Source organism: Somniosus microcephalus, chromosome 21, assembly GCF_052327205.1.
Source record: "Somniosus microcephalus isolate GS21.2 chromosome 21, FLI_Smic_1.0, whole genome shotgun sequence".
In the NCBI taxonomy this organism is placed as follows: Eukaryota; Metazoa; Chordata; class Chondrichthyes; order Squaliformes; family Somniosidae; genus Somniosus; species Somniosus microcephalus.
Window position 1 is genome coordinate 73,537,254 of NC_141007.1, and position 19,257 is coordinate 73,556,510.

A 19,257-nucleotide genomic window follows, 5' to 3' on the forward strand; every position below is an offset into this window, starting at 1 on the left:
CTGGAGCAAGAATAGAAATCGAAACTGAACCAGATAGGAGTGATTATGGGGAAATAGAAACTTACTGCAGTATCTGCAACTTGTAAATCAACAAAGTTATTCACACCCAAAACCTCAGTTTCTGCTCCGTCACTGCAACATGAAAGGTGAGTTACTCACGGTTTGTGGGTCCAGTTTCCATAAATTTGTGTAAACTTTCCAAATAAATGCACGATAACATAAATCCATTAAATATATAAAATAACACCATTGGCAGCATAACTCGGAATTGACACAATCGAATTGATTGGAAGATTGTTTACTTCAAACTTTTTAAAAAATTTGCAGCGAGTTTTTAGTCTCAACTCGTCTCTGAAGGAATTTTTGCGACTAGTTCAAAATTAGTCCTGGGCTTGATTTCATTCCAGTGAGTTACAAAATGCTATTTTTGTTTATTGGTGTAATTGGGTGAAAGGTGTTGCCTGAATTCCGTGGGGGTACCGCCAGACTCCCAGCGTAACTCTGGCACAGACCCAGCTATGTCGGGTCTCTGCCGTTTCTGGGAGTTTCCTCAGTAAAGAACAGGGGAGCTTCTAACCTGTTTATATCTTCCTGCAATCTTTCATAATCCTCCTTGCTGTTTGCCAAACTTACCTTTGTGTCATCAGTAAATTTCAAGATTGAATTTCCTATAACCAAGTCCAAATCATCTATATATACCAAGAACAAAAGTGATCAGTATTGATCCTTGTTGTGCATCATTCCCAACCCTTCCCTAGAAGAATCATAGGGGGGGAAAATTGGGTTGCTTTGCGCCCCGTTAGCGCCCTCTTAGCGAAATTCAGCAGGAGGTTAGCGGTGGCGCTAACCGGTAGCACCCCGCGGCGTTGTGCTGCTGGCGATGACATCATCATCGTGCGCAGCACCCCACTTGCACCCCGGCCGCGATCTTCAGGAGCGTCCCCTGACTTACCGCCGGACGCTATGTCCGACGGGGTCAGGGGGGCCTACCTGCGGCTGGGGAGGCGCAATTTAAAGGCGAGGTGCGAGGTGGCCATTTTTGTTGCTGGCCGCCTGCCAGCGCGTCCGTCCCCAGCCTCCTGAACAGACCCCCCCCCACGGAGTGCCGGCTGTGCTCCATGAACCTGGCACTTCTCTTGAGTGCTGGGCTGTTTTGCCGGCACTTCCGATTCCCGGGGGCCCAGCTGGGCCCCAGGTTGCACTGCGCAAGGCTCCTCCCCTTTAAGAAGGGGAGGAAGGCCTGCAATACCGCGGCACGTAGCGCCGCGATATTGACTCGCAGCGCCCCAAGAGGGATGTGGGGCGCTTCCAGTAGCGCCCCGCTTCCCTCTTGGGGCGCAACCACTCATGTTCTGGCGCGGGGCGCGCTAATTTTTCCGGGGCGCTAAAAGTACCGCCCCGGCTAAGTTAGCCCCCCATTTTAACCCATAAAATCATAGAATGGTTACAACACGGAAGAAGGTAATTCGGCCCGTCGAGCCCATGCTGACTTTCAGCTAGTCCCACTCCCCCGCCCTTTCCCTGTAGCCCTGCAAATCTTTTCCTTCAGGTACTTATGCAACTTCCTTTTGAAAGATAAGATTGAATCTGCCTCCACCACCCTTTCAGGCAGTGCATTCCAGATCTTAACTACTCGCTGCGCAAAAAACAACCATTCACCACTACTCTCTGTTTCCTGTCACTTAGTCAATTTTGTATTCATGCTGCCAATGTCCCTTTTATTCCATGGGCTTCAACTTTGCTAGCAAGCCTATTATGTGGCACTTTGTCGAACGCCTTTTGGAAATCTGTAGTGTATGTGCCTTTAAGTCAGAACTACTTTTACAGCTCCTGTATACTGTAGTACCGGCAGTGACCACACTGGTATATAAGCTTTGCGCATGCCTCTGTACCCCCAGTCTAGAGATTACCCTCCTCCAGTAAAGACCTGTTATTTGTTAATGTACAGCATCCGTGTGATTATTTAATAATAGCGTATCCACTGAACCACGGATCCAACAGTGGCGACGAGTGTCGATTCGAATCTACCTGCAACAGAAAAAAAAAGTCGAGGCCAGGAACACGGGCGTCGACCACAAGCAACCGCCCAGCAGTCAGGCAGAGATCCAACTTCGCAGGGGAGGCTGTGGAGAGCCAGGCTTGGTTCCCCAGCCACAACGAGCAGTAAGAGACCGACGACAGGTCCAGCGCAGACCCTTCCCAAGCAGCGGCGGCTGGAGCCGACCGACGGCGGAGAGAGAGCCGAGCAGCGTCGACGGGGTAAGACAGAGGGTGAAGAGCGCAGGGCGCAGCCGGGGGTTGAACACCGAGCGGCGTCGAGGAAAATAAAACAAACCGGAGAGAGAGAGGGGAAGAAACAGCCGGGTTCTAGACTGAGCGGCATCGAAAAATATCAAAAGAAGAACGCGCAGAGCACAGCCAGTGCTCACGGGCTGAACAGGGTCCGCGGGGCGAAGAAAGGGGAGACGCCATTGAGCCGCGGACAAGAAGGAAGAGCACGGGAGGCGCCATTGAGTCGCGGAGAAGCAGGGAGAGCGTGGGAGACGCCATTGAGCTGCGGAGAAGAAGGAAGAGCGCGGGAGACGCCATTTTTAGAAGCCGCAGCGGAGAAGAAGGGCGAGCGCGGGAAGGAAGGAAAGCGCGGGAGGCACCATTTTGTGCCAGCGGAGAAGAAGGGGAAGCGCGGGAGGCGCCATTGGTGATAGTTAACGCACACCTAAGGATGCCGAAGAGTGGCAGTATCTCTACGTTCGACAATGAAGTCGAAGATTGGGCGACATATGTGGAACGTATGGAGGTGTACTGCAGGGCGAATGAAGTGCCAGATGCTAATAAAGCACTGGTTCTGTTAAATTCCATGGGTGCAAAAACTTATGGGTTACTGCGAAATCTAATAACCCCAGAGAAGCCGGTAAACAAGAATTTTGAAAGCATAGTAGAAATCCTACAGGGCCACTTAAACCCCACACCGCTGCTGATAGCAGAACGATTTAAGTTCCATAAAAGGAACCAACACAAAGACAAAAGCAATGCTGAGTACCTAACGGAACTGCGCAAGCTATCGAAACACTGCCAGTTTGGAGCGGGACTAGCAGACACGTTAAGTGACAAGTTTGTGTGTGGGCTACAAAGTGAAGGAACCCAGAAACGGCTTCTATCAGAAAAGGACCTTACGCTGGACAAAGCTTTCAGTATGGCAGTATCACACGAAGCAGCCGCAAGGGGCGCTGCAGAGATACAACGGAGACCGCAAGAATATGGCACCAATGAAATGTCCTATGGAACAGGGAAGTGCTATCGCTGCGGCAGAACAACACATGACCAGAAAGATTGTTGGTTCAAGGACCAAGTGTGCAGACAGTGTGGGAAAGCAGGACACATAGCAAGAGTCTGCAGGTCTGGGAAGAAAACCAACAGTAAGAAATCTCCACAGGAGAAGTACAAAAAGGTACACCAGGTGATGGACAGTGGTTCAGACGAACAGAAAAGTGGCACAGACTCCGGAAGCAAGGAGCTGGGTTGTCTGAAACTACATAAGGTAACCGAAATGGAGGATCACCAGACTATCTGGGTTACACTCAAGATAGACGGAGTCCAAGTGGAAATGGAATTGGACACAGGGTCAGCTCTAATAGTCATAAATCAAAGAGATTACAAGCGGCTATTTTCACACATACCCTTGAAAGCTACAGAGATTGTCTTGAAGACGTATACGGGGCTAAAAGTCTACCCCAAAGGAAAAATAAGGGTGAAAGTGACATATAAAGGCCAGGAAATACCTAAAATGGATATATATGTATTGCCAGATGGAGGACCACCACTGCTAGGACATGAATGGATCCGGAAGATACAATTAGATTGGCATTCCATACAGGCACTGAAGGTTGAGGCCAAAAAGGATGACGACGTCACACCTGGACGACTGTCAAAAATGCTAACTGACGCAAAAGAAGTGTTCCAGGAGGGACTAGGAACACTAAAAGGAATAACAGCAACGATTAAAATAGAGGAAAATGCAAGCCCAAAGTTTCTGAAGGCCAGACCAGTGCCTTATGCGATCAGACCAGCTGTTGAAGCAGAGCTGGAAGGGTTGGAACGTTCAGGAGTACTGTCCAAAGTGGACTGGAGCGAGTGGGCTACACCCATCGTTCCTGTAATGAAGAGGTCGTTGAGTAATACGCCTGGGGAACCAAAGAAGGTCCGCATCTGTGGGGATTTTAAGGCGACAGTGAACCCAGTCCTTCACACGGTGCAATAGCCGCTTCCACGAATTGAGGATATTTTCGCCTCACTATCTGGAGGTAAACGCTTCACCAAAATTGAACTTGCCCAGGCGTACTTGCAAATGGAGGTAGAAGAAGCTTCCAAACATTACCTTACGATCAACACCCATAAAGGTCTCTATCAATACAACCGGCTGGTGTTTGGAGTAGCCTCGGCTCCGGCTATCTGGCAAAGGGCGATGGATCAGGTCCTGCAAGGGATTCCAGGGACCCAGTGTTATTTGGACGACATCTTGGTCACGGGCGAAAATGACGGTGATCACCTCGCCAACTTGGAGAAGGTGCTCGCCAGATTAAAGGAGTATGGGCTACGAGCTAATCGCCACAAGTGCGAGTTTTTCCAGAAACAGATCTCGTATTGTGGCCACGTCATCGATGAAGAGGGGTTACATAAGTCCCCTGACAAGATTGAGGCAGTAGTCAACGCTCCAGCACCGGAAAATGTGTCACAACTGAGGTCGTTCCTCAGGCTGGTAAGCTACTACCACAAGTTCTTACCAAATTTGTCTACGGTATTACACCCGCTGAACACTCTACTGCAAACAGGGGTACCACGGAAGTGGGATGACGAACGTAGATGAGCTTTCCAGAAGTGTAAAGAATTGATCACATCAAAAGAGGGGTTGGCCCATTTCAACCCAGCACTAACAATTCGTTTGGCATGTGAAGCTTCACCCTACGGTATTGGAGCGGTGCTGTCGCACAAATTCCCAGACGGGTTGGAGAGGCCAGTAGCCTTTGCGTCTCGGTCACTAACCTCAGCCGAGCGCAACTACGCCCAGATTGACAGGGAGACCCTCAGCCTAGTATGGGGAGTGAAAAAATTCAACCACTATCTGCATGGGCAGAAGTTCACCTTGCTGACTGACCACCAACCACTTGTCTCCATCTTTAATCCTAAGAAGGGCGTTCCAGTGATGACTGCACAGCGGTTACAAAGATGGTCCCTGTTTCTAGGGGCGAATCAATATGAAATAGAATATAAAGGCACGAAACAGCATGGGAATGCTGATGGGCTATCGCGCCTGCCACTGCCTACTGTGGAGGAAGCACCAGCAGTGGACCCTATCGAGATATTTTATTCGTCAATAATTGAACGATTGCCAGTAACAAACGCGGATATAGAGAAGGAGACCCGCAATGATCCGACGCTGTCACGGGTATATGAATTGATGGTGAGGGGATGGCCAACACATGGCGACTCACTGTTGCCAGCATTCTCATCCAGAAGAGAACAGCTGTCAGTATGCCAGGGGACAGTGATGTGTGGATCCAGAGTGGTGATTCCACCCAAGTTAAGGGAGAGAGTGCTAAATGAGCTACATGAAGGTCATCTGGGGGGAGTGAAAATGAAAGCCTTGCTAGGGCTTATGTGTGGTGGCCGGGAATCGATCAACAAATCGAAGACCTAACTAAGAGCTGCTTAGGATGCCAGAAGGTCCAAAATGCACCACCACATGCCCCTCTACACCCATGGGAGTGGCCCTCCTCGCCATGGCAACGGGTGCATATTGATTTCGCTGGTCCATTCATGGACTCAATGTTCTTAATAGCAGTGGATGCTCATTCAAAGTGGCCTGAGGTGATAAAAATGTCTTCCACCACTACCGAGAAAACGATTGCAATCCTACGGACCATATTTGCCAGAAACGGTTTGCCAGAGCAGATTTGCTCTGAGAATGGACCACAGTTTGTGTCCGACGAGTTCCAAAAATTCATGAAAAGGAATGGGGTAAGGCATTACATATCCGCCCCGTATCATCCAGCCACAAATGGATTGGCTGAGAGGTTCGTACAAACCTTTAAGAAGGCGATAAAGGCCATGTGTGACGATGAAATTTCACTACAGCATAAGATGGACAATTTCTTATTAGCCTACCGAAATGCGACACATGCAGTTACCAACCAGACCCCGGCCATGATGTTCTTTAACCGAAGGTTGAGATCTCGTCTGGACTTGCTCAGACCAAATGTGCGAAGAAATGTTGAGGACAAACAATTCCAGCACATCAATGAGAAGCCGACAAGGAGCTTCAATGTAGGGCAACCAGTCTTGGCCCGTGATTATCGAACAGAGAAGTGGCAACCCAGAACGATATGTACAAGGCAGGGCCCATTAATGTACACAGTGGATGTCGGGGAGAACACTGTGAGACGCCACGTCGATCAGATCTTAGCGTCACAGGAACACGTCAACCCCATGTCTCGAGTACCTGGGGATGAACCCGACATACAGGTAGCATCTACTTCAGACCCAGTAGCAGTGGAACCCGATGAACTACCCGATGAAAAGGGGTCAGAATCGCCTCTGCACCAAGAACAAGAACCTCTGGAAAGGCGCTATCCCGAAAGGGTCAGGAAGCCGCCCCAAAGACTGAATCTATAAATGGACTTTTGTTGTTTAATGTACCTGTTGAAATGTTAATTGTTATTTGAATATTAGGGGTATTACTAATCTAAAAGGGGAGGAATTGTAGTGTATGTGCCTTTAAGTCAGAACTACTTTTACAGCTCCTGTATACTGTAGTACCGGCAGTGACACCGGTATACAAGCTTTGCGCATGCCTCTGTACCCCCAGTCTAGAGATTATCCTCCTCCAGTAAAGACCTGTTATTTGTTAATGTACAGCATCCGTGTGATTATTTAATAATAGCGTATCCACTGAACCACGGATCCAACAAAATCCATGTACACTACGTTACCCTCATCAACCCTCTCTGTTACCTCATCAAAAAACTCAAAACAAGTTAGTTAAACATGATTTGCCTTTACCAAATCCATGCTGGCTTTCCTTAATTAATCCACACTTATCCAAGTGACTGTTAATTTTGCCCCTGATTATTGTTTCTAAAAGCTTCCCCACTACCAAGGTTAAACTGGCTGGCCTGTAGTTGCTGGGTTTATCTTTACACCCTTTTTTGAACAATGGTGTAACATTTGCAATTCTCCAGTCCTCTGGCAGCACCCCCATATCTATGGAGGATTGGAATATTATGGCCAGTACCTCCGCGATTTCCACCCTCAATTCCCTCAGCATCCGAGGATGCATCCTATCCGCTCCTGGTGATTTATCTACTTTAAGTACAGCCAGCTTTTCTAATACCTATTCTATATCAATTTTCATACTATCAAGTGTCTCCACTACCTCCTCTTTCATTATGTCTATGGCAGCATCCTCTTCCTTGGTGAAGACAGATGTAAAGTACTCGTTTAGCACTTTGTGTTGTCACATTTCTAGCAACTTTCAAAAGTATCCTTAAAGCCTACCTCTTCAACAGCACCTTTAACTACATCCTATAATTTCTATTCAGGTCTGACTGCCAATGGTGACATTTTTCTACATTAAAGTTTCTATATAAAATACAAGTTGTTGTGAAGCTGCGTCGTGCTGATGCTATGCAGCCAGAGACTCGTGTCCTGACTTGACACAATTTACATTTTAATTTTACTTACCAGTGAACATACTGACTATTAATCCTACTAAAACTGTGCTCAGGCAAGCAAGTGGGCTGTAATAGAGATATGATAAGGAGTAGAAATTTTCTGCTATGCTGGGCCTGAAATATATAAAAAAACAAGAACAGTAAATAGCATCTCATACAAGATTACTTTAGGTATAATCTCAGCACTGATTTTTAATTAGACTAATGGATTTTGTTTGGTACATTATGTAAAACAGTCATTTACCAGCTCATAATCTATGTCATCATTCCACATAAAAGCCCTGATTTTAACTGGGAGTGGAATTTGGGGAGAGCAATACCAAGCACTACAATGGCTTACCCGTTCAGGCTACTGGTTAAAATAGCAGTCGGGGCCCAATAATGTCATCAAACCCCGATCTGCATATTTAAAGAAGAACCCCTCCGGGTTCAGGAAGGTGCCGTTGCCACCTGCTCAGAAAAGCAGGTTAAAATTGAAGATGGCAAGAACCAAGCGAGACATCAGCGGGTAAGTCAGCCAGCTAATTTTAACTGCCCACCCGCCAGGTGTGTTGGGTTTAAATTGTGTCCATTGTATTTCTCATAACCATTCAAATACTGCTTTAAGATTGAATTAGTACTGTAATAATCCAATTGTCAACAAATTGTTACCGGTAACTCTATATTCAATCAATATTGGCATATTAATCTCCCCTTTTATTTGACACAAACCAAAACTCAAATGCATATTAATTGTCTTCTGCCTGCCAACTGAAATGTGTAATCCTGTACCTTTCAGAAACAGGTAACAGAACCAACATTAACCATGTCTATGCTGTAGTTATCAATAGAAAACCAAAAAAGACAAAAATGCTTCATACAGGCAAAACGGTTTTGAAACCTGATCTGAATTGGTCTAAAAACTGACCAGATCTGTCTCCTAAAAATGTTACATTTCTAAAATTCCATTTCCACCCAAATGAACATTGGAACAGGAGGATGCCATTCAGCCCCTTGAACCTGTTCCACCATTCAATTAGATCATGGCTATTCTGTGCCTCAACTCCATTAACCCGATTTTGCACCATATCCCTTGATACCCTTACCTAACAAAAAGGTCTCGATTTCAGTCTTGAAAATTTCAATTGACCCATCATCCACAACCTTTTGGGGGAGAGAATTCCAGATTTCCACTACCCTTTGTGTGAAAAAGTGCTTCCTGATCTCACTCCTGAATGGCCCACTTCTAATTTTAAGATTATGCCCTTTGTCTCGATTTCCCCCACCAAACAAAACAGTTTCTCTGTACCTATGATATCAAATATCTTTATCATTTTAAAGACCTCGATTAGATCACCCCTCAACCTCTAAACTCGAGGGAATACAAACCAATTTTATGCAACCTGTACTCATAATTTAACTCTTAAGTCCTGGTATCATTCTAGTGAATATGCACTGTATATGGGATAAATGATTCAGATTCAAGCAATTTTTATCAAAGTTAAACTTCTGCGTAGCTGTCAAGCACTGATAACATCTTTTCAGATTCCACCAGGATAAACTATCCAGAGTTGGTGGCTATCATACACATGGGCAATTGCAAAATTAAAGGTAAAAAATGCAATAACTCAATTGAACATTGATTTAATGACACACCTTTCTTCCTGCCTTGCAGATGTTACGATGGTTAGCAGGGATGTTACATTCACAGGGATTGAGGTGGTGGAATTTGACTGCAGACAGCCTGATGTTGATGTTGCGAGTAACCTTGTAAATTTATCAGTGGGTGGGTAGATTTGAGCAGCAATCCCTACCCACATGGCAAGTGCCAATCCGACAAACAAACCTACAAATGCACCCTGGCACAGATGAAGAAAATAAGAAAACAACTATTATTTGTAGGATACATTGTATAGCAAACACAAGTGGAACTATGGTTTGGAAATTTCTGGAGTCCCACATGTCTGGCGTACGTGCGGTAGAATGGAACCGCCACCATCCTTGCTCAAGGCTGGAGACCTCGTCCTAAATCCTAGGGACAGGATCATTTGCATAGGCGAGGCTGGCGGAAAGCGCCTGTAAGGGGGCATTAGTAGCATCTGCCCCGGCCCAAGTTGATCCGCTTTTCTAAAGGCCCAAATGGGCCAAAGAATTATCTTTGTTTAATCCAGTATTCGGCTCCCACTGGAGCCACTGCGAATAGATAAGATGATCAATCCCCTCCAGAATCAATTACCTTATTCTTGTAAAGGTTGATGGTCGGCAGAAGGCTTCAAGGGAACTCACACCAGGTCTCAACTGGCGTCTGTTCCACTGAGGCCTTTTAAGGACATAAAGGACAGAATTTTCCAATGATGCATCAAGAACTCCTCCCGACATGACCCCTGGGTGGACGGAAGATCCACATATAGCCCCTCCCCCAACTGGAATTTAAAGGTCCAACCTAAAGAAAGACTCTAAGAGAAGGATGAACCATCCATGGCTAACGAAGGAAGTAAATGATGGTATCAAATTGAAAACAAAAGCATACAATGTTGCAAAGAATAGTGGAAGGCCAGAGGATTGGGAATTTTTTTAAAAACCAGCAAAGGACGACTAAAAAAATGATAGAGAGAAGATAGCTTATGAGAGTGAGCTAGCAAGAAATATAAAAACAGACAGCAAGAGCTTCTACAGGTATATAAAAAGGAAGAGAGTAGCTGAAGTAAACGTTGGTCCCCTAGAGGATGAGTCTGGGGAATTAATAATGGGAAACAGGGAAATGGCAGAGACTTTGAACAAATATTTTGTATCGGTCTTCCCGGTAGAAGACACTAAAAGCATCTCAATAATGGATAATCAAGGGGCTATTGGGGTGGGGGGGAACTTAAAACAATCACTATCACTAGAGAGAAAGTACTCGGCAAACTAATGGGACTAAAGGTGGACAAGTCCCCTGGACCCGATGGCCTGCATCCTAGGGTCTTAAAAGAGGTGGCTGCAGAGACAGTGGATGCATTGGTCGTAATCTACCAAAATTCCCTGGATTCTGGAGAGGTCCCAGCAAACGTAATGCCCCTATTTAAGAAAGGAAGGAGACAGAAAGCAGGCAACTATAGACCACCAAGCCTAACATCTATCATTGGGAAAATGCTGGAGTCCATCATTAAGGAAGTGGTAGCAGGACATTTAGAAAATCATAATATAGTCAAGCAGAGTCAACATGGTTTTATGAAAGGGAAATTATGTCTGACAAATTTGCTGGAGTTCTTTGAGGATGTAATGAGCAGGGTGGATAAAGAGGAACCAGTAGATGTCGTGTATTTGGATTTCCAGAAGGCATTCAATAAGGTGCCACATAAAAGGTTACTGTACAAGATAAGAGCTCACAGGGTTGGAAGTAATATAATAGCATGGATAGAGGATTGGCTAACTAACAGAAAACAGAGAGTCGGGATAAATGGGTAATTTTCAGGTTGGCAAACTGTAACTAGTGGGGTGCCGCAGGGATCAGTGCTGGGGCCTCAACTATTTACAATCTATATTAATGACTTGGACGAAGGGACTGAGTGTAATGTAGCCAAATTTGCTGATGATACAAAAATAGGTGGGAAAGCAAATTGTGTGGAGGACGCAAAGAATCTCCAAAGAGATAGAGATAGGCTAAGTGAGTGGGCAAAAATCTGGCAGATGGAGTTTAATGTGGGAAAATGCGAGGCTATCCACTTTGGTAGGAAAAATAAAAAAGCAAATTATTTAAATGGGGAGAGATTACAAAATGCTGAGGTACAGAGGGATCTGGGGGTCCTTGTACATGAATCACAAAAAGTTAGCATGCAGGTACAGCAAGTAATTAGGAAGGCAAATGGAGTGTTGGCCTTTATTGCAAAGGGAATGGAGTATAAAAGTAGGGAAGTCCTGTTACAACTGTACAGGGCAATGGTGAGACCACACCTGGAGTACTGCGTACAGTTTTGGTCTCCTTATTTAAGGAAGGATATACTTGCATTAGAGGCAGTTCAGAGAAGGTTCACGAGGTTGATTCCGGAAATGAAGGGGTTGTCTTATGAAGAAAGGTTGAGCAGATTGGGCCTATACTCATTGGAGTTTAGAAGAATGAGGGGATCTTATTGAAACATATAAGATTCTGAAGGGGCTTGACAGGGTCGATGCAGAGAGGATGTTTCCCCTTGTGGGGGAATCTAGAACTGGGGGGCATAATTTCAGAATAAGGGGGCACCCATTTAAAACGGAAATGAGGAGGAATTTCTTCTCTCAGAGGGTCGTGAATCTGTGGAATTCTCTTCCCCAGAGAGCTGTGGAGGCTGAGTCATTGAATATATTTAAGGCGGAGGTAGACAGATTTTTGAATGGTAAGGGAGTCAAGGGTTAGGGGGAGCGGGCAGGGAAGTGGAGTTGAGGCCAAGATCAGATCAGCCATGATCTTATTGAATGGCGGAGCAGGCTCGAGGGGCCAGCTGACCTACTCCTGCTCCTACATCTTATGTTCTAAATAGGAGGTATCCCTGCAGATCTGGGTATTGCCACATAGTTGAAGATCACAGCAGGTGGAAATGAGGTTTATGCCCTCTCCAGTCCAGGAATTTCTGTGCTGTGTTTTTAGCAATCTGCGCTGGGTCCTTTGCTCAGTTCACAGAATCATAGAAATTTACGGCACAGAAGGAGGCCATTCGGCTCATCGTGTCTATGCCAGCCAAAAAAGAGCTATCCAGCCTAATCCCACTTTCCAGCTCTTGGTCCGTAGCCCTGTAGGTTACGGCACTTCCAGTACATATCCAAGTACTTTTTAAATGCGGTGAGGGTTTCTGCCTCTACCACCCTTTCAGGCAGTGAGTAACTGGACTGGAGAGGACATAAATCTCATTTCCACCTGCGGCAGTCTTCAGCTATGTGGGGCTGAAATTCAGTGAGTCTGCTCTACCAACGGAAGTGTGACACAGTGCGTCAGTATCTGTGGCCGCAGACTCCATCTCAAATCGGGGAGAAGGGATTATTTGCACAGTATGGGGGAGCAGCCTGTAACTGTAAGGGCACATCCACAGCATCCACCCCGATCCACTTCCCTGGCTGAAAATAAAATGAGGTAAAAAAATTATTTCACTCCGAAGGGTGCCTTTAGGTGTACAAATTAAGGCCATTGTCCCATCCTCGATTGATTACCTTCGTTTGGGCATGGTTTAGGGTCTCCATCGAACTCACAACAGCTTTTAGCTAGAGAGAATCCCATTGAGGCCTATTGAGGGCATACTGGTCAGAATTCCTGTGGTAGCCTGGGAACATCCCCAGACTCGTCACTTTGATGTGGGTTGGGGAGGGGGGGAAGAAAGAGTCATCCTCTACCCCTAACAGAACATAGCTGGGCATTTTACACAGGACAGAATTCAAACAAAACCAGGTTCTGCTCCAAATCCAGTGCCTGTCTGCAGATTCGCCCTCCCTCTATCATTAGGCCCAATCAGAATTTTGGGCTCTATGGCCTAGAAATTGGGTTGGGGCGCCAAAGTGGCGTAAAAGTCGCCTGAGCGCAGGATTTAGCGCAGCGATCGGAGTGATACCGATCGCCAGAAATTCAGTTTCAGTGCCCCTCGAGGGAGACGGGGCGAGGCGCGAGGCGCTCCGCGTCCCTCTTAGGGCGCTGAAACTGATTATCGCAGCACAACGTGCCGCAGCGCCACATGCTGTGGCACGGCACGCTGCGGTACTGCAGGCCTTCCTCCCACTGTTAAGGGGGAGGTGCCTGCAACAGCGTGATCCCCGCTCGCGAGTGCCGGCAAATGAGCCCGGCACCAAGGAGAAGTGCCGGGCTCTCGGGAAACAGCCGGCAATGCCGCGGGGGCGGGGGGGTTAGGAGGCCGGGGACGGAGGCGCTGGCAGGCGGCCGCCGAAAAAGCGGCCGCCCCGCACCTCCACCTTAACTTGCGCCGCTGCCGGCACAGTAAGGCCCCGTGAACCGGGCGCGGGTAGCGAGCGGCGCAACTGCGGCGTTCGCTACCAAATATCGCGAACGGGGCACGAATGGGGCGCTGCGCACACCGATGACGTCATCGGTGGCGGTGCAGCGCAAATGCCTAACGCCACCATTAGCGCCCCTACTGAATATTGCCGGAGACGCAGCCAGTGGCGCTACAGCCACTGACTGCCTCTTTAGGCGCTAACAGGTGGCGCTACTCACCCAATTTCTCCCCCTATATGTTTTGGCTACTTAGCAATAACATTACAATAATAAAACTACTTCGGAGTGCCCTGATTACTGTAATATCAGTTAATACTTCAACATCGTGTACGTGAACCAAAAACTTGCAAATCTACCTGGCCTAAGCCGCCCATTGTTTTCCTGGACCTGATGGGAGGTTAAGGGCTAAAAGGGTGTTGACATCATAATTGGAAACTGTAACACAGTCTATGTAATCCAGGTGCCATGCTTTCCAATATGTGTTTTGAATACTGAAACATAAAACTAGTTTCTAATATGGCCTTCTCAATATAAGATCTTACCTTGCCATTGCTCTTTGGAAACAATGCTGCTAAAGTGAATACACCCAGTATGGGTCCTTGAATTATTCCTGCAACACTTAGTGAAGCCTGAGGAGAATTACAAAAGAAAGCATACTTTTACATTCAGAGCTACTCTTGCTATACTGATAGGTAAGTAAAACAAACCATAGTTTCATCATTAAAATTAACTTTCATAACTCTACAAACATTATTTGAAAAATCTATCAAACGCATTTACCTGAATTATATTTCCTTGTAAGAGAGAAGCTACCCCAGCCAGGCCTATTGTAGCAAGTCCAAATATCATAGCTGCATATGATCAGAGAATAATAGATTAATCCAAGCAAAATATTACTTTTCCAAAATGCATCTTTAAAACACTTTAATTATTTTTAAAATGCAGTTTGTTTATTCTTTTCATTCTGAACTCTTATGTGTAGTTGTAGGGGTTAACCACCATCTGTAGTCGGGAAAATGCTAGAATCTATTATTAGGGACGTGGTAACAGGACACTTAAAAATCAGATTATGATTGGGCAGAGTCAACACAGATTTATGAAAGGAAAATCATGTTTGACAAATCTGTTGGAGTTTTTTGAGGTTGTAACTATGTGGGTAGATAAGGGGGAAACAGTGGATGTAGCGTAATTAGATTTTCAAAAAGCATTCGATAAGGTGCCACGCAAGAGGTTATTACACAAAATTAGGGCTCATGGGATGGGGGTAAATATTAGCATGGATTGAGGATTGGTTAATGGACAGAAAACAAAGAGTAGGAATAAACTGGGTATTTTTGGGTTGGCAGGCTGTAACTATTTCTGTTGCAAGTGCACTATAATTATGGCCCTAAGCCTTCGTAAGATATGCTGTATGCTTCTGGTGTCAAGGAAAGGCAGCAGAAATGCTCATTTCACAAACATCATAATCCACACTGTACAACAGACAGACCTGCAAAAACAGAGTAAACACTTCACCATTATTTGATGATACCAGTCTTTCTGCCCATAGTCCTATCCCCATCTATGGTGGCTTGCTAATAATTCAAAAGCCATTGACAAACAACCAATGGCATCCCCTTCCTTAAAATTTGGAAATTAATTATATTTAGTAGATAAAATTGTTTTGCACAAATTTATAGGCTAAATGAACTGGAACCCCAATCACAGATCTGGTAGGTGATAAGGCTTTCTCTGCCAATTCAAGTGCATGTTTCTCCTTTACCTCCCCCTCATACTGGCACTGTTGTTCCCTTTCATTTTCATGCTTCCACTGAGCCTCCTCGTTCAAGGCCACGGTCACCTTTACAGCCACTGGTAATGCCGTCCTTGCCCTGGACTGAGGCTGCAGGTCTGCCTGCAGCAGGTGGCAGATTTCAGTGAGCACCTCCTTAGTAAAATGGAGACGTTGCATACACTGTTTGTCGCGGAGGTTGAGATTGGAGAATTGCTCTCTGAAGACCCAGGGTGGATATGGCCTCCTGCTGAGAGCCCTTCTACCCCTCTCCTCCTGCCTCTTCTAGCAGCTTGTCCTGCTCTGTGCCGCTTCTGCTCATTCTCCCCATCATGCTGCAGGCCAAGGGGGATACAAACGACTGCACCTATGTCTGGGAGCAACTGGTCTAAGCAGATCCCTTCGAAGTCAGTACTATGTGCTTGAGTATGTGCCACCCCACTCCTTGTAGACTTTAGGCAACTTTAAAGAAGTCTAGAAAGCACCAAATACTTCTACAAATTCAGCGAGAATGTCAGTAGAAATCAATCAGCAACTAACCTGTAAGTAGGTGATGATCCCTTTAAATAGCACTGGTGGGGGTCCTTCCTGCTGCTGAACACATGTTCAGCTGTGGGAGGTTAAGAGAGGGCATTAAATTCAATGCTGAGGTCGAAAATGGCAGCGCTGGCATCAAATCAGCGATTGACATCACGATCTGCGTACTCTGCACACTTCCAGCTTATGCACCTAGCACCGATGCCAACACCCTCACCAAAATGGCGTCCGCCACGGCCCGCACCAGAAGTGTGCACCTCTGCACGGACGCCATTTTTGACCCAAAACGGCACCCGTAGCACCCAAACAACTGGTGCTAACGCAACCGAATTTTTATCCCAAGGTTTTTAATATATTACTAGTCAATCTCGCATGCCAAGCACATAGGAAGTCAAGAGCAAGTGTAGTCTTTAAGTGAAGCAGGGTTAGAGGGCAGAGGATAAATAGACCAGAGTGCACAAACGTAATTCAGTCCACATTTTAAAGTTTCACGTTCTGTTGTTATTTTTGTATATCCATTATAATTTCCTATGTCCAAATTTAGAAACTGCCTATATAAAATTACTGTCATAATTACATCCTTCACTGATGGAAGGCTATAATTGCAGCCTGACAAGTTTTATATAAGCTTGTATAATAAAATAACGTCTCACACCAGTGTGTTGGAAAGTCGTTGGCCCAACAATCCTCGATTGTTTCCTTTCATACCCCACCACCCCAACTATTTTCATCATCTTTTGTCCTTTTTATATCTCTGCATTTTCTCACTGAAGATCATCTATTTCCTGTTAAGATCTTTGCAGATGATTTAACCCATCCCTCTCTATGATTGCCATATCTGTTGATTTTCTCCCCCTCCTCACCCCCTTTCCCTGTTTACTTTCCATTCTTATTAAAATGTCTGTTCATCTTTCATTCTTCAGCTCTGATGAAGGGTACACAGCTGAAACATCATAACCTGTCTTTTTTCTTTACAGCTGCTGACTGACCTGCTGTGTATTTCCAGCATTAATTGTTTTATTCAGATTTTCAGTATTTGCTGTTTTTCCTTCTTATGTTAATATGAATAAGATCCTTTTCAGGATTCTCATTAAATCTTCAAGCTTGGCCATACAATAATGTAAAATTACATCTGTGGCTGTACAGACACAATCTGAAATATTATTAAAGTGCAGTATGGAAAAAGAACTGAAAGGTTTACTAGTCAAAAGACAACCTAGGAGCTTTGTGACCAGAGTCTTCTTCACATTAGAAAGCTGTTCCCAAGGTTTCCAGATTGGTTTTATAAAATCTTCCACAAAGATTGCAGCCATAGCGCTGATGCCAGAAGAGATAGTACTGTGGACAAGAAAAAGAAAAATAACTGTTATACATCTTGATGTAAAATATTTTCTTAATTTTATGAAATTTCACACAAAATTTAAAGTTTTAAGACTTTGCAAAGGATGCTTGCAACATTTTTACTACATTCGCTAGTTACAGAACAACGTTATTAGAGAGTTTAAAATATGCATTAGAATATATTCTGGAGCCTGAATTCTCTTTAAGCTAGCCAACTGTTGTTCTCTACATCCTCTTCCTGCAGCAGTTTATTGTCTGCCTTATCACTCTGCTAGCTTTGTGTGCCTTCTTCCTCTGGATGCCTCTTTGCAAGATACATTTCTAAAATCTCGACAGGACTATATTGTAGTGTACCGTCGCCCTGCTGCCCCCCTCCCGCCAGCCCACAATTGAACCACACGTCTAACGGTAGTATAGTGGTAATGTTATTGGCCTAGTAATCCAGAGGCCTCTATGAATGATCCGAAGATGAGTTCAAATCCCACCATGGCAGCTGGGGAATTTAAATTCAAAATAATTAAATGAATCTGGAATTTAAAAAAAAAGCTAGAATCAGTAATGGTGACCATGAAACTACCAGATTGTTGTAAAAACCCATCTGATTCACTAATGTCCTTTACGAGAGGAAATCTGCTGTCCTTACCCAGTCTGGCCTATATGTGACTCCAGACGCACAGCAATGTGTTTGACTCTTAACTGCCCTCAGTTGTATTCACCACCTTCTCAAGGGCAATAAATGCTGGCCTTGCCGGTGACGTCCACATCCCGTGAATGAATAAATTAAAAAACCAAGCCTGCAGGACGCCAATTGTCTACTCAAAAGAAAGAGGGGAAAAAATTGGGTTGTTTTGCGCCTGGGCGCGGCACCGCTAGCACCTCCTGCGAAATTCAGTGGGAGGTTAGCCACGGCGGCAGCAGCTGGTAGCACCCCCCCGGCACTGTGCCTCTGGCGATGACATCAGCGCCACGCCCGCAAACTTCAGTTGCGCCCCCTGACCTACCACTGGACGACATGTTCGACAGCGTCAAGGTGGTGTTTTAGCAGCCGAAGCGGCGCAAATTAAAGGGCAGGTGCCGGGCGGCCATTTTTTTTGGGCCGCCTGACAGCACCTGCCCCCTCTCGCCTCCTCATGTGGGGTGTCAGCCGCAATCAGTCAGCCCGGCACTCCTCGAGTGGTCAGTCAACAAGGTAAATTTTTGTCCGTGTAGGTAATGGTTGAATTTCTTCACTCCCCATACCAGGCTGAGTGCTTCCCTGTCGATCTGGGCATAGTTACGCTCAGCTGAGTTCAATGAGCGTGACGCAAAAGCTATCGGCCGCTCCGAGCCATCAGGGAATCTATGCGATAATACTGCTCCTATGCCGTAAGGGGATGCATCGCACGCCAGTCTGATTGGCAGTGATGGGTTGTAATGAGCCAAAACTTCCTTGGACGTGATCAAGCCTTTGCATTTATGGAAGGCACGTTTACAGTCCTCGCTCCATTTCCAAATTACTCCCGTTTGTAGCAGTTCGTTAAGAGGGTGCAGAAGAGTTGACAAGTTCGGTAAAAATTTATGATAGTAATTTATCAATCCCAGGAACAACCTTAATTGTGAGACATTTTCAGGTGCTGGGGCTTTTATGACCGCTTCAATTTTTTCAGGTGACTTATGCAACCCTTCCTCGTTAATTATGTGGCCACAATATGATATTTGTTTCTGGAAAAATTCGCACTTGGGGCGATTTGCTCGTAGGCCCTGTTATTTCAGCCTAGTGAGCACCTGCTCCAAATTGGCAAGGTGCTCGTTGTAGTTTTCTCCTGTTACAAGGATGTCGTCTAGGTAGCATCGAGTCCCCGGAATCCCTTGGAGGACTTGCTCCATAGCTCTTTGCCAGATAGCTGGAGCTGATGCTACTCCGAAAACCAGTCGATTGTACTGGTACAGGCCTTTGTGTGTATTTATTA

The 19,257-nt window shown here is 45.7% G+C and overlaps 1 protein-coding gene across 3 annotated transcripts in view; it reads right to left on the reverse strand.

Moving 5' to 3' along the window:
* The window catches only part of LOC147102962 (sodium-coupled monocarboxylate transporter 1-like), a 163,276-nt gene that overhangs the window by 37,841 nt on the left and 106,178 nt on the right, over nt 1–19,257 (reverse strand). For all 3 annotated transcript variants that reach the window (XM_085963948.1, XM_085963949.1, XM_085963950.1), the window contains 5 exons: nt 17,184–17,305; nt 14,440–14,510; nt 14,202–14,288; nt 9,363–9,565; nt 7,738–7,841 (listed from right to left, as the gene is read on the reverse strand). In XM_085963948.1, the coding sequence (XP_085820074.1) occupies nt 7,738–7,841; nt 9,363–9,565; nt 14,202–14,288; nt 14,440–14,510; nt 17,184–17,305 (587 nt within the window). The remainder of the gene's footprint in view (nt 1–7,737; nt 7,842–9,362; nt 9,566–14,201; nt 14,289–14,439; nt 14,511–17,183; nt 17,306–19,257) is intronic.